The sequence below is a fragment of the Myxine glutinosa genome, chromosome 8, assembly GCF_964187855.1.
Source record: "Myxine glutinosa chromosome 8, kmMyxGlut1.1, whole genome shotgun sequence".
NCBI lineage: Eukaryota > Metazoa > Chordata > Myxini > Myxiniformes > Myxinidae > Myxine > Myxine glutinosa.
The window spans coordinates 79,660,330-79,676,037 of NC_136268.1; the positions used below are offsets into that span (position 1 = coordinate 79,660,330).

The window sequence follows — 15,708 nt, forward strand, 5'->3', positions numbered from 1 at the left end:
TGAGGATTTTCGAAATTTGGCCTATGTTGACATTTTGGCCTATGTTGATCTTTTGGTCTATGTTGACCTTTTGGCCTATGTTGACCTCAAAATAATTGGTGGTTGAATTCAGTGACCATATATGCAAATCCTCTTAAAATTATCAAGACAATTGGATTAAAATTGAGGATTTTAGTATGTTGACCTATTAACCTTTTGGCCCCCAAAACAATAGGTTTCTTGCTTATGACAAACTACCATTTGGTGAAGTTTCGTGATGATCGGTTGAAAATGGTGACCTGTAGGCGACTGACATACAGACAGACAGACAGAATAACGCACAAGACCAACCAATATATTTGAAAAATCTTCGCAAGTAATAAGATGCATCGCCATATAAAAAAAATTCTCCATAATTTTTCTATGTTAAAGGCTCTGGTCACAGACTATCATCCTCAGAGGCCAACCTTGAATGAAGCACAAAAAAACAGAAAGGCACTCAGTGGAGCGCATACATCCACCAGGCTGAATAGTTTTATTTTTTTATATCCCACTTATCGGCCAGATCTGTTCGGATCCAGACCTGCACAAAAATCTAATCAGCTTGTTCTTGTCACCTACCCAAATCATCCACCAAGTTTTGCCATAACTCATCCATAACTTTTAGAAATATAATGTTTATATATCGCTTTTGGCCCCAAAATCTAAATGTGAAAAATCACTTAAAATGAAAAAGATTCTCAGATTCCAGATCCAAATTTGTATCTTCCCCAAAATTGAATAAATTCATCCTTGTGACACACCCAAACCTGTCCATCATATTTCGTCCAAGTCCATCAATAACTTTGAAATATCATGCGATACAGTAAAACCTTCCACGGGGGTATATGTTCCTGTAAAACTCCGTGAATGGTGAAATCGCAAATGGGGAACAGCTTCTAGCATGCAAGTCAAAGTCCAAAAATCATGAATAAATTTTTTTTTTTAATTGGAAATTTAAATGAAAAATTCGAACAATTGAATAAAATAGATGAAATAATTAACATTTACCATCAAAAAGAAGGGTTTTCTGCTTAGAGTACTCATACAGTACAGTATTATGATCGATCTCCCAAGAGTGACCCACAGTTCCCTCACGTCTATTATGATTGGATCTTGCCTTGGTGAAGACAGGACAGCGCAGTCTTCCATAATGTGTTTTGTCGTGCCTGACAGAGGTTGCCGTCACTTGTCTCTAATAGGAATCTCCGATGCAACAGAATGATAAAAAGGAACACAGGGTTCTTCTTCTTTTTCACCACAATCTATCACCCTTCTTTTTGTTCAGAAAGATTATTTTGTTGCTTTATACTGTTTCTTTTGTTCTGATACATACTCAGTAAAAGTGTTTGAATTTTTTTTTCATGTTTGAGTTGGGCGGAGCCCATATTTTCCATGTCACTGAACGACAAGAATAAGCAGAATGCAAATTTTCAAATTTTTCAGCTATATGGTACAGTATTACAATTCAACACGTAATGTTAAATTAAAGAAAATACTGTTATCCAAAAATGGAAAGTGTTAAAAAAAACAGACAAACCGAACTAGGTTAAGGTGTGAGGGGTTCAATTTTCAGCGGATACACGGGAGTATCGGCGCGGAGGGAGAGAAAGGGTGAAAAAATCTAAGCACAGATACACGAAATCGTGGACGGCGAGTTATTACTGTATATCGGTTTTAGCCCTATCACTCAAAGGTATTGGGCTAGCGGCTAGGGTGCCAGCTTAGGATCCTAGGATCCTGGGTTCGAATCCCGGTCGATCGCTGAATTAACGCCAGGGGGGTTGACTCAGCCTGTCATCCTTCCGAGGTCGGCAAATTGAGTACCAGTTCACTGGTAATTCCCTGTTTGTCGTTAAAGGCGGCAAAAAGGGTTGGCGGCAGGAAGGGCATCCAGCCGTAAAACATTGCTTCAAAAGGGGGACCAAAAAACAACAACAACCACGGTCCCCGAAAAAGGCCAACCCCCGCTTGCGGGGAAAAATGACCTCTAAAGGTGGTACTCAAAGGTGCACTTAAATAAATTATTGGATCCGGATCCAGAACTCCACCAAAATCAAATGAATTCCTCCTTGTCACACACCGAACCTGTCCACCAATCTTCATCCGAATCCATTCCTAACTTTTTGAGATATCCTGGTTGCAGACAGGATCGACAAACTGACAGACAGACAGGGGTGAAAACATAACCTCCCTAGTCAACCATCGGATCTAATGGAAGAAAAATCTGAGGAACTGGAAAACCTGCCTTTTGAAAAGGGAAAGGTTATAACTGTTAGGAAAGTCCTGAGAAGGTAAAGAATTCCAGACCATATCAGTAAAGGGAAAGAAACAAACATCATAACAGCCCACCCTTGGGTGGCCAATGGCCACACAATAATCATGTGACGTAGTGGCTTGCCAAGTACTTTGTGGTGGAGCTAATGGCAGAGGTATACAAACAGACAGTTCTCTGGAGCAGAGCCCGAAGTTATATCGACTGCAAGGTCAATTTACCATAGAAGTAAGCAGAGCAATAAATAATGTCCAAAACACAAATTCATGATCCCAAAAACATAGAAGCCTGCAGGAGTTATAAAAGCTTTATCATCACAATTTGGATCTTTCATACCACTCGTCTTGTCAAGAATTTCAGTTCAATTATCCATTTAATCAGGTGATGAAAAATGTTGTAATCAACTCCATTCTGGTATTTAGTTTCAGAACTTGGTTGCCGACAGGATACAAAATCAAATTCATGATGCAAGCGTGCCAACCAAATCAAGCGCACACGTGGACACACACTCACCAAAACACTCACCACTTGAGCTCCTTTGCATGCACATCCCCTCCACGTTGGATGAGAACATCAAGCACATCCAGTGGAGATGGAGAAACATCTGAGGTGTGGTTGCACAGCTCTTGACCACTCTCCCACAAAGATTGACTCTCCACGATCTTCTTGTCAATAAAGCTGGCAGCTGTCCAAGGCAATGCCGACGCAAACAACAACTCATAAGGAAAGGTACAAAGCGATGAGAGAGCTGTGCTCACATTGGCATCACAGGTCAAGCCGCTAGGTGTTGAAAGCTGAGACGATGTTAGCACCGTCGAGGTTCTAGCAGCAGGTAATGTTGTGGACTCTTCACTGTGGCCATCCATTCCATTCACAGCGAAAGAAGGGTTGTCAATAGGTAGGAAGGAGGATGGCTTATTACATGTTTCCAAGGTATTCGTGGCTCTCTGCACATCATGCCTCCTGGGGAACAATAAGTTAATTAATCAATCACAGCTTATTTTTGCATTCAATTACCAACAATGGCAGAATGTCCGTCAACATAATAGTCTGCAACTGTCCATCCCACCACCAATACTCCAATAAATCATGATGGAAATAGACAATGAATGCACAATGGTTAAAAGCCTAATACAGTATAATAAGTTGCGGATTTACGTCGAATATATTTGCGTCATTTCAATAGAACGTCGGGACAATCGTCAATTTAAGTCGTGCTGGTCCGATACAATATCGTTCCAAAATTTTAAGTACAGTGTACTTTCGTTCGTCCGATATCCAGGGTGCACATCTTTGTGAATAGGCTGTGTAAACAAATGCTTTCTTTGTTCTCCCTCCCGCTTACTTATTAAATACGCACGTGAAGCCACTTGGTCTCCGAGTGATACGAGTTTTTATGTATTCCACTTCACATGACGGAGGATGCCCAGTCGGCGACTGGCTTTGGAGACCAGCTTGGAAATATGGTTTTCCCAGGAAAGATCATGGCAGATAGTGAGACCCAAAAGCTTGAGTGACAGAACTTCTTGGAGAGGATTGTTGTGAAAGTAGATGGGAGGGTTGTCCAGTCGGTCTTTTCGGAGAGACAGAGTGAGAGTGTGAGATTTGTCAGGATTGAAAGACATGTTTAGACACTTCAGCCTTCAGCTGACACTTCAGCCATTCTCAAGTTAGAGACTTATTACAGACTTGGTCCTTTAACCTTTGACCTCTTGACCCCAAAATCGAATCAGTTAATCTTTAAATCATTATACATACTTGTACCAAGTTTCAATGAGATCACTTCAACCATTCTCGAGTTATAGACCTAGTACAGACTTTGACCTTTAACCTTTTACCTCTTGAAACCAAAATCTAATCAGTTCATATTTACATCATTATACATATTGGTATCAAGTTTGAATTAGATCAATTCAACCATTCTCAAGTTATAGACCTATTACAGACTTTGACCTTTGACCTCTTGACCCCAAAATCTAATCAGTTCATCTTTACCTCATTATACATACCTGTGCCGAGTTTGACTAAGATCCCTTTAGCTGTTCTCAAGTTATGGCGGTAACGAAAACCTATCACGGACGGACGGACGGATAGCCGGACTGACAACCTGAAAACATAATGCCGCCGGCAACTTCGTTGGCGGAGGAATAACAAAAAATATACGTTCAATGTTGCATAAGACATCCCACAATGCACTGCATTTTTAAAATGGTGGCAGCCAGTACCGACACTTGGTCATGTGTCGGTGCGAGTAATCTGGAGAAATAGATCTTTTACTTCAGTTCTCATGGATAATACGCACCACAAATTTTGATCAGATATTTCTGGGGGAAAGTGCGGCTTATACACGAGTGATTACGGTATACAAGAAGCCACACATCAATTCATAAATAAATGCAGACATGCAAAATATAGATCGACTCAACTGTAATGGAGCCATGGACCCATGTGCCGAACCTGCGTTTGCTGCAAAGGTCCTGACCAACATAATGGGCTGCCATGCATCCACCCACCCACTTATGGGCATTTACACCAGCCTGCCATACATCCACTCTGTTTTGGCAACTATTACATAGTTAACGTTTCTGAATTGTAGCAGTAAAAGAAGATATTAAAATTAACGTGCACTTCCATCTTAGTTGTAGTCTGCGAAAGACAAGACCTGCCCACAGCTAAATACAGTGTCAGCTGCTGCAATGACACCCACAGTACCCAGCCTAGATATAACCCACCATGATGGGATAGTTAGAGTTAGAAACACGTCCGTGTAGAGATACATTTCCCTGAGGGGAGTGGGGAGGGGGCATTTTGCATTTGATGCCACTTTTTATTGAAATAGTATGCAAAAGAAAAAAGAATCACTCAAAGGAGCAAGCCAATCATAGTAATCAGCATTTAGCAACAAAATTAATTCACATAAAATTAAAAGACGAGTATTTTTTAAAATATTTTGAGATTTCATATTCACCTGTGCAAATCAGATGCAGATGGCATTGGTGTGGCAGGGACAGGCCGAGTTAGCTCATTCGGACAGAATGGAGAGTCAAATACCCCACGGGTACTGATCTCATCGTGCACACCCCGGTATATCTCTGATATCTCCATGTTTATCGCAGCTGTATGCAGGGCCAGAAACAATTAAATGAAGAACTGTAAAGAATAATCTTGATAAACAATGCAAGCAATGCTTTTGGGGACCATTCCAGTTAAAACAAATTTGATTAAACAAAAACATTCAGTTAAAAAGCACATGGTGTTGCTGTTTATTTGATTTAACACTGCCAACTACGAGTATACTCGTAGTGCTGGGTGTATCATATTTTGCCACTTCTAGTATACTTGTAGTGCTGGGTGCACCAGATTTTGCCACTTATAGTATACTTGTAGTGTTTGATGTATCAGATTTTGCCACTTCTAGTATACTTGTAGTGCTGGGTGTATCAGATTTTGCCACTTCTAGTATACTAGTAGTGCTGGGTGTATCATATTTTTCCACTTCTAGTATACTCGTAGTGTTTGATTTATCAGATTTTGCCACTTCTAGTATACTTGTAGTGCTGGGTGTATCATATTTTGCCACTTCTAGTATACTCGTAGTGTTTGATGTATCAGATTTTGCCACTTCTAGTGTACTTGTAGTGCTGGGTGCACCAGATTTTGCCACTTCTAGTGTACTCCTAGTTCTGGGTGTACCAGATTCTGCCACTTCTCATATACTTGTAGTTCTGGGTGTCCCAGATTTTGTCACTTCTAGTATACTTAGTGCTGGGTGTACCAGATTCTTCCACTTTGAGTATGCTTGTAGTGCTGGGTGTACCAGATTCTGCCACTTCAAGTATACTCGTAGAAAAGATTACGCAATTGTATTGTAAACAGAATATGCTGGTGTGCCAGATAACGCGACAAAAGATGTGCTGGCAGTTCTGTGAACGATGTAATAATCATGATCAAATTTGTGTTGTACCATTCATGATAAGATATATTGAAAATCACTAAAGCACATAAATATATCACTACAAAACTCACTTCAGCTCAACTAAGACTTACAAATAGATTGTTACAATGCAAAAATAAATTATTACAACCGCAATAAGCTTGTTTCACATGATCCATGGCATTCATCAAAAATAAATTATCAGAAAAAATCTCAAATTTTCAACCTTTTTTTTTCTTCAATGTTTCATGTTCACATAAGTTCTCACTTTTATATTTTCAATTTCAGACTGAAAATCACCGTCATCTGAGAGCATTTCTACCCTCCCACCATCAGAGTCCATGTCAGGATCATTACCGTCATCATTACTAGTCTCCGTGAAGTTTTGCTACTTCATCTGCGTTCATACATTCCATTTTGAAGGGTAATGACAAGTAGAAGAAGAGAAAGAAAAAAAAGAAAAAAAAAAAAAAAAAACGTGGTACTCGGCACACAACATGATATGCCATTAGCAAACAAGTAATACAAACGTTGATTGAGTGCTAAAAATAGTCCTACCAGATAACTCCGACCTGGCATAAGAAATTGAAAATCTTGTCCCACTGCCTGCTACAAGTTCTCGTAATGTGGGGTTTCCCCAGCAATGGAAAATAAATCAACTTAGATTTGCTCATAGAAGAGTAAAATTTAAAATCAAGTACTGTATGTGTTTGGCAAATGGGGTGGTGTATACTACAAGAGTTGGCAGTCAACGTGTAAAGCACAAGGCCAAACAAGGGCACCGAGCACACAATTGCAAATTGTGTGCACAACATTCGGTCCTGTTCATGCAATATGACCACTGGGCTTTTATTAATGTTAAATAGTGTTATGTCGGTGGGTAGGGCATATATAGATTTAGGTAGATCTGTAAAGGTATCATGCTCCGGTTGTCGTGGGTAGCTAGAACCATCTCGATGGAAATAAGTAGAGGACCCCTCTGTGAACATATCTGTGTCCCGTATGGCAACACATCACATGCATTGGCTAGATCCATTAGTGCACCACATTAATTAATTCCCCCGCCGCCACAATGACTGACCGAAAAGACCAACAGCAAGTGGCCGCACAGTGGTACACCATGGCGATCAAACATTGACCAGGCAGGCTGAGAGCCACGCCCAGGAGAACTTGTGATTGACAGGAGGGGGAGGGGTGAGCAACACCAAGAGCACCGATTGGAGGGTAAAGAAGGACTTGTGATTGGCCACCGACCAATGGCATGGGAGCAGGGCGCCAAGCACTCGGCCAATGATAGGCGACCAACGCGATCGGAAGATTCGAGAAGAGAGCTGACGTGAGAGGACGAACAGTAAAACGACTGGCTGACCGACATTTTCTCTTCTTCGCCTCTGCCTATCTTCGCCTCCGCCCTTCTCTTCCCTTCGTGCCTTCTCATTCCCGTGTGGACCTTTGCCTGATGAGCGCCGACGATCATCCACCCAGGTGATTCATCGCGCAGGGACGCGAGGCTTGCCGCGCACCGACAGACGTTGGCCCGGCAGCACACGAGCTAGAAGTGTCATCAAGGCCTGGTCGCGCCGATGGCCAAGCAGTTCCCGAGGATCAGAGCCGTGCCCAGACTGGATGTAGCGTCCGTCAGGAATCGTCGTTCAGGCCCCGAGCGTGCAGACACAGATAAGACGCACCACACAGCGTTTTCTTTTATTCTCCATTCCATTGTTTCATATCTGAAGTCTGTGTGGGGACGTCCCGATTTAGGACATTTATTTACAGGCGCGTTCTTGTTATTGGCATCCGTGGCAATAAAGCCTTGTTCTTTTGTACATAAATTCCGTTTCGTGCGAGTTTAATTTCCTGCAGGTTGAAGACTGCCCGGCGAGATAGTGTCAGGTAAATCTCGCCGCTTCTTCCTCTTTCCCTCCTTCCTACTGCGAGTGTATAGCAAATCCGCCATTGATCGTCGCCTCGGAGTTAAAGCTCGTTTTGGCCATCCGCGATTCCCCGGTCTTAACCGAGGGGCAATTGCACGACAATAGCATTTCCATTGGGGATTCCCAAATTGGCTGTACAGCAAAGACAATGCAGATAGGTAGGGAGGGATTTCCTCAGGTAAGGAGAAGAAGAAATGGATGCGAGCAAGGTGGGAGGGTAGGAAGGGGTTTGGAGGAGGGAGAACGGGACTAATAAACAGTACAAAGATTCATCAGAGCTCGTGTGAGCAGACAGCACGACCACAATCATATGCACGAGAAAATTGAAAAGACAAAAGCAATGGAAGGAACAAACCACATGGAACACAAATAAATAATTCACAGCACAGAAAAAACACAGAGGTAAAGAAAGCTACAACATAATAGACCTTAACAGGTGTTCAAACAAAGTTTTGGGGTGAAGGAGAAAGCATGCAGAGCAATGAAGAAGGACATAAAAATCAAAGAAAACGAATCAATGCCATTGAAGCAGAGTGAAAAACATGAACCGGCAGAAAGGATACAACCGAGACAGTTTGGATGCCAAGTCATTTCTTAGTCTTACCATCTTCCTGCTCCTGCTCTGCAGCTGACGTCTGTTGGTCCAACCCATGAATCACCTGGGGAAGCTCCCTCAATGAAACAGTGCCTGGGCCGTCCACCAATGCATCTACACACACACACATTCCTGACGATTCAGACTCGATCCACAACACTTGTATTACCAAGTTGCCAAGCACCCAAAATCATATTCATCAAAGTTCCTGTATTTGACAGCAAATACCCACTTGAACCCACCTTTAGAATTTTCATTGCTCCCTGGAATCCTTTCATTGCAGTTTTCAGTTGCACTGCTTGTAAAAGATCCATCTGCATATCAATGCAGACACCATAATAGATAAATACAACTACTTTCAATATCACCGACTATATACTAAAAACACAAGGAACAAAGAGAACAAACTATGCTTGTCATAAATAAAATTTAACAGAAAAAAATTCCACACCATTCATCTGTCTAGCTCCAGACCCCCTCCTCCCCAAAAAAAATAAAATTAACATTGCATCCGTAAAAAAAAAACCATAGATAAAAAATCTAGAACGACACTCGCGAGAAGGCATTCACCCGCCAGGCTGAACATTTCACGTTTTGTATCCCACCAATAGGCTAGATCTGCAACCAGACCTGAACCAAAATCTAATCGACTTGTTCTTGTCACCTACCCAACACATCCACAAAGTTTTGTCATAACTCGTCCACAACTTTTTTAAATACCGTGCTATACTCTATATCGTTTTAGCCCTATCCCTCAGTGGTGAAAAATCACTTAGAATACTGTATTTTAAAATTCTCAAAATCCGGATCTTCACCAAAATCGAATCGGTCCTCGTCAAAAACCCAACCTGTCCATCAAGTTTCGGCCGAATCCATTCATCACTTTTTGAGATATCGTGCCCTATCCCTCAATGTTTTGTATTTGGCCCTATCCCTCAATGGTGAACAATCACTTAAAATATTTTAAAATTCTAATATACAGATCCGGATCTTCACCGAAATCGAACCAATTAGTCCTCGTCAAAAACCCAACAGGGCCATCAAGTTTTGGCCAAACCAGTTCATTACTTTTTAATCTATTGTGCTATATATCGTTTTCGGCCCCATCGCTCAACAATGAAGAGTTACTTTAAAATTCTAGTATCCGGATTTTCACCAAAATCTATTCAACTCATCCTTGTCACACACCCAACCTGTCCACAAAATTTAGTCTGACAAGCTTTTGAGATATCCTGCTCACAAATAGACACAGGTGAAAGCAAATCCTCCCATCCAGAATAATTACCTTTCAAAATATTGCAAAGCAGATGTTTGTTGTGTTACATGTATTCACTATGAAACTCACGGCAAATTTGGATTTGCTTGGTGCAATTTATTTGGACGTGACAATGGAAAACAAGATTCCTGTGGTTCGAGGATAAATTGCATTAGCTTTTCCCCGACATGGAATAAATTCAGCAAAAGATTCAGGAGGAATGGATGCTCAGACCAGGAATTTGATTTGGGCCCCGACTTTAATGGAAAGTTCCAGAGAAGGGCAAATATGCTAATCATGGTGTGAGCATCTCAAATTGTTGTGACTGCCTTACCTAATCACACCTGATCTGTCAGTATAATTTCAATCGCTGCTCTGTGAGTACTGCCTCGTAGGTCAGAGCTCAGAGCCTGTGCTTGAATTTGGGGCATATGAATTAAAAATGTAACTATTATTCTTTCTTGTTCTTGAAAGAATAGTCAAGACCCAAGAACTGACCAACACGTTGTTCGTTAATAATGTGGAATTGGTTTTTCATGGAGTATGAAATATCAAACTGGCTTGGCCCAATGATTGGACAAAACGAATTTCTGCTAATACCTGGAAGAAATACGACTTATACAAGCAAAAACACCACCATTTCTGTAATTTAAACAATGTAATGTTTTGTCACGATCTGTTTAGCCATTTTGGTAGAAAAGGAGTTTTTAGTGGTTTTTAAGGATTTTGTGTGAAAACAAATATGGTGGCCGAACCACGTGACCGATGACGTAATTTATTTCTTCTCCACCAATTTATCCCGAGATGACGCTCAAGCCTCTCCTCAATGAAAGACACATGAAAGCCCGCTTGGAGTTTGCAAAAAAGCACCTAAAGGACTCTCAGAATGTGAGATACAAGATTCTGTGGTCTGAAGAAACCAAGATTGAACTGTTTGGCTTCCGTCTGGCCACTCTGCCATAAAGCCCAGATCGGTGGAGTGTTGCAGTGATGGTTGTCCTTGTGGAAGTTTCTCCCATCTCCACACAGGATCTCTGGAACTCATCCAGAGTGACCATCGGGTTCTTGGTCACCTCTTACCAAGGCCCTTCTCCCCCGATTGCTCAGTTTGGCCGGGCGGCCAGCTCTAGGAAGAGTCCTGGTTGTTCCAAACTTCTTCCATTTAAGAATTATGGAGGCCACTGTGCTCTTGGGAACCTTCAATGCAGCAGAAATTTTTTTGTAGGCTTCCCCAGATCTGTGCCTCGACACAATCCTGTCTCTGAGCTCTGCAGGCAGTTCCTTCGACCTCATGGCTTGGTTTTTGCTCTGATATGCATTGTCAGCTGTGAGACCTTATAGAGACAGGTGTGTACCTTTCCAAATCATGTCCAACCAATTGAATTTACCACAGGTGGACTCCAATCAAGGTGTAGAAACATCTCAAAGATGATCAAGAGAAATGGGAGGCACCTGACCTAAATTTCAAGCGTCATTTTGGGCCGTGCGGAGGCCTAAAAGGACCCACGGTAGCCGGTCGGTCCAGCCGCCGTCCTGAAGGCCGGCCATGAGCGCGGCCTTCATAGAACGGTGGAACTGTTCGCACAACCCGTTGGCTTGGGGGTGGTAAGCCGTGGTACGGTGGAGCCTGACCCCCAGGTTGCGGGCGACCGCGCCCCACAGCTCGGAGGTGAACTGCGGCCCGCGGTCCGAAGAGATGTCCGCCGGTGCGCCGAAACGGGCGACCCAGGTGGCGATGAAAGCCTGCGCCACGTCGGCGGTGGTGGTGGAGACGAGGGGAACGGCCTCCGACCACCTGGTGGTCCTGTCCACCATGGTGAGCAGGTGTGTGAAACCCCGTGATGGGGGGAGGGGGCCCACCAGGTCCACGTTGACGTGGTCGAAACGCCGTTCGGGCACGGTGAAAGGTGCCAGCGGGGCCTGGGTGTGTCGGTGGACCTTGGCCTGTTGGCAGGCCGTGCAGGTGCTGGTCCAATCACGGACATCCCGTCAAGGGATGAGCTCCTCACCACATACAAGGCTTTCATCCACAACTCAATGGAATACTGCTCTCCCCTCTGGACACCCCAGGAAAAAAAAAAAGAAAAAAGAAAAAAAAAGCGGATCCCTGGTGTTGGGCTAGTGGCTAGGGTGCCGGCTTAGGATCCTAGGATCCTGGGTTCGAATCTCGATCGATCGCCGAATTAATGCCAGGGGGGTTGACTCAGCCTGTCATCCTTCCGAGGTCGGCTAATTGAGTACCAGTTCACTGGTAATTACCTGTTTGTCGTTGAAGGCGGCAAAAAGGGTTGGCGTCAGGAAGGGCATCCGGCCGTAAAACATTGCTTCAAAAAGGGGACCAAAAAACAACAACTACCACGGTCCCCGAAAAGGCCAACCCCCGCTTTGCGGGGAAAAATGGCCTCTAAACAGTGGGGTTTTTTTTGTTTTTTTGTTTTGTTTTTCTCCCCTCTGGGCTGGTGCTCCTGCACCACACCTAGCTCGGCTTCACGCTGTTGAAACCAAAACTTTCAGAATCATTGGAATCTACTGCGATTAAGCTGATTGTGAGGGCCTTTCACCCACTCACCGCAGACAGGTAGGTGGCCTTTCCGTCTTCTACCAACTCCTATCCGGCCTAGCTCCCCCGGCTCCATCTGTGCTCTGTCCCCCAAATATTCCTGCAGGTCGCATAAGATCCGCCAGCAACCCTGTTCTGGTGAAATTGTCAAAATCAATACTCTGCTCACCCTCACTCTTTCATTCCTCTTTACTCCCGCCTCTGGAACAAACTCCCTCACTCTCTTCAATCCCACTCCTTCCTCAAGGTCTTTAAAACAGCTGTTCACCACCATCTCTTAACTTCCCCCATCCAAAACCTTGATCTTTTCTACCCCCGTTAATTCACCCCATCTCCACTGTTTTGAAATACCGACTTCTTTCCTGGAAGTCCTAGCAGTGTCCATGTGTTTTATGCCGACAAACAAACGGGTAGGTTCACGTATAGAAACATCGATCGTGGGTCCGTGGCGAATCTGCATATGGCGATCCACGAAGTTCACGTTCAGAAAGTAGAAATCATCATGGCATGTCGTCATTTACTTGAACTCGATATCTCTTTTTCATTCCAAACAACATAACTCCAATCACAAATTAATCACAAAATAAACTTTTAACAACATTGTTAATGTTTCCTTCATTATAAAAACTACAAAGTCAACAGTTAAAAGGATTTTGAGCCGATAGGTGTTACGGCCTTGGCAAGATCGATGGAGACAGCGATCTGTTAGCTTATACATCGCCCAAATAGCTATGTGGAATTCTCTCATGTAGAGATCAAACTCACGTCGTTTGAACTTTGGCCGAGGTCATTGTTTACTTTTAATGATGTTTATATACGAATCAAAAAGAAGATAATTGGTTTTGGGTCGTCCTTTCCGCATATCTCGTGGGATTGAGAGTTGGAGAGATGACCGTGATCGCGGGGAGGGGGGTTGGCATTCTCTCAAGCAGGGATTCAACCCATGTCCTTATAAAAGGTGTTTGTCCGAGGTCACCGAGTCCGTTCGGTACAGCCGATCGGTGCAGCCGTGCTGTGCAGCTGTGCAGCAATCTGGGCAGCTGTTTGTGCGGCTGTTTGTGCGGCACCCGGGAAAATAACGTTATGCGTGAGTCCAAACCTGAAAATGCTGGAGGCCAAAGCTGAAATTGGAAAAACAATATAGCCTATTTTACTCAAGGGACTTCCCAGGATTACCCACCCAAAATATTGTTGCGATCGGTTCAGCCGTTTTTGCAGTACCTTCGAACGGACAGACAGACGGACGGACATTTGGTGAATTATAGTAAGATGTAATAATGTGGGCGGAGGCATATCGGTCGATACCGTGACGTCGAAGAGTGTTCTAATTCTTCCTTTTACTGACTGCAGCTAGCTTGCGCTTACCAAGCCGACCATTCCTTATTAACGGTTTTGAATGGAGTGCTTGCTCGAGTGCTTAAGCCACTTGGCGAGCTCTCGACAACAAACTTGGTAACGGAACACATCCCTGTTCATCGCGGAACATTTTCTTTAATCGATTCATCACGTGACAGGGGACTTCCGGACTTCCGCCCTTCACTTCCGTGACAGGGGACAGGGACTTCCGGACTTCCGGTTCCTCGGGCGAGTGAGGCGTGCTTCGAGCTCTCCACGGCATCGAAGTTTGAGTGTTTTCCCATTCTCGTCTTTGTCAAATTTCCACTGGTTATTTTGCTGTGTACGTGTTATTGTGTGTTTCTAGTTGGTGTTGGTTTGTGGTTCGTGCAAACTTGTGTGTAATTAATCGTTTTCTGGGTTGTACCTCGTGCGCGGCCTGGTGGCTTGGGGCTTGGGGCTTCCCTCCCCCCCCCCCCCCCCCCCCCCCGTCGGTGTTTTGTCGGTTTGGGTTATTTCCTTCGCTGTATTGCTTGTTTCTTTTATTTTGTTTTCTCCCCCTCACCTCACCTCCCGAGACAAAGAATTCTATATTGATTCTTTCTCTCCTCCAGGACACGTGCTTGTTCGCTCTCCTCCTCGTCTCGGCTTGTGCCCGCCCCCTGTATCTCGTTTTTCTGCCGCCTCTGCTCCTTCTTTCTCAAATCCACGTTCTCGCTTGGAGACTTTTCCCGGATTGTTTTTCATGGTTTTCATGGTTCTGTTTGGATATTGTTGGAATATGTTTAAACCGCAGCCGTGATGCTGACGCCGCCCCCCCCCCCCCCCTCCCAGAATTTCCATGTTTTAAACGTTTCCCAGTGTGTATCCTGGGCAGAATAGGTACACGGTATCCCTGCGTGTCGTAAGAGACGACTAAGAGGGTTGGCGTCAGGAAGGGCATCCGGCCATAAAAACATTGCCTCAAAAAGAGAACCATGACAATTACAACTACATATAGGCAGGGTGCGGCCCGAAGTGGAGATCGGTTTCTGAGGTTTGGGACATGGAATGTAGGGACAATGACAGGGAGATCAGGAGAAGTGGTGGAAGTATTGGTCAGAAGAAGAGTGGACATATGTTGTGTGCAGGAGACGAGATGGAAGGGAAGTGGTGTCTGGATGGTGAAGGGTAGGCAGGGACAGAAATACAAGTTTGTGTGGCAAGGGTGCCCGGAGGGCGTGAATGGTGTTGGTGTCCTGTTTTCTGAGGAGTTTGTCGACAGTGTGGTGAGTGTGACTAGAGTGAGTGATAGGTTGATGATGGTGAAAATGATGATTGGAAAGCTCTTGGTGAACGTCATCTCGGGATATGCTCCGCAGGTTGGTTAAAGCGATGAAGAGAAGGACAAGTTCTGGTGTGCGATAGAGAAGCTGATGGAAAACGTGAAAGATGAGGAAGTTGTTGTGGTGGGAGGAGACCTGAATGGACATGTGGGAAGGAGTATGGATGGTTTTGAGGGAGTTCATGGGGGTTACGGATATGGTGTGAGAAATGGAGAAGGTGAAAGGATTTTGGAGTTTGCTGATGGAGCTGATTTGTTGATTTGTGATACTCAGTTCCAGAAAGAGGATAATAAGCTTGTTACATACACGTCAGGTGGGTCGACGGCAACCGTTGACTACCTGTTGGTGCGTAGGTGAGATAGGGGGAACCTCCGGGACACAAAGGTGATCCCGGGGGGAGGAGGCTGTTTCACAGCACCACTTGGTTGTCTGCAACATAAGGGTGAAAGGTGCGAGGAGAGCTCGGCGGGTGAAGTA

At 44.1% G+C, this 15,708-nt stretch overlaps 1 protein-coding gene across 1 annotated transcript in view; it reads right to left on the minus strand.

Annotated features, from left to right (window-relative positions):
• Positions 1–15,708, minus strand: part of TSC1 (TSC complex subunit 1) — an 83,789-nt gene that overhangs the window by 28,764 nt on the left and 39,317 nt on the right. The window contains exons 14-17 of the mRNA XM_068124687.2: positions 8,999–9,070; positions 8,766–8,870; positions 5,262–5,409; positions 2,819–3,256 (exon numbers count right to left, since the gene is read on the minus strand). Of these exons, the coding sequence (XP_067980788.1) occupies positions 2,819–3,256; positions 5,262–5,409; positions 8,766–8,870; positions 8,999–9,070 (763 nt within the window). The remainder of the gene's footprint in view (positions 1–2,818; positions 3,257–5,261; positions 5,410–8,765; positions 8,871–8,998; positions 9,071–15,708) is intronic.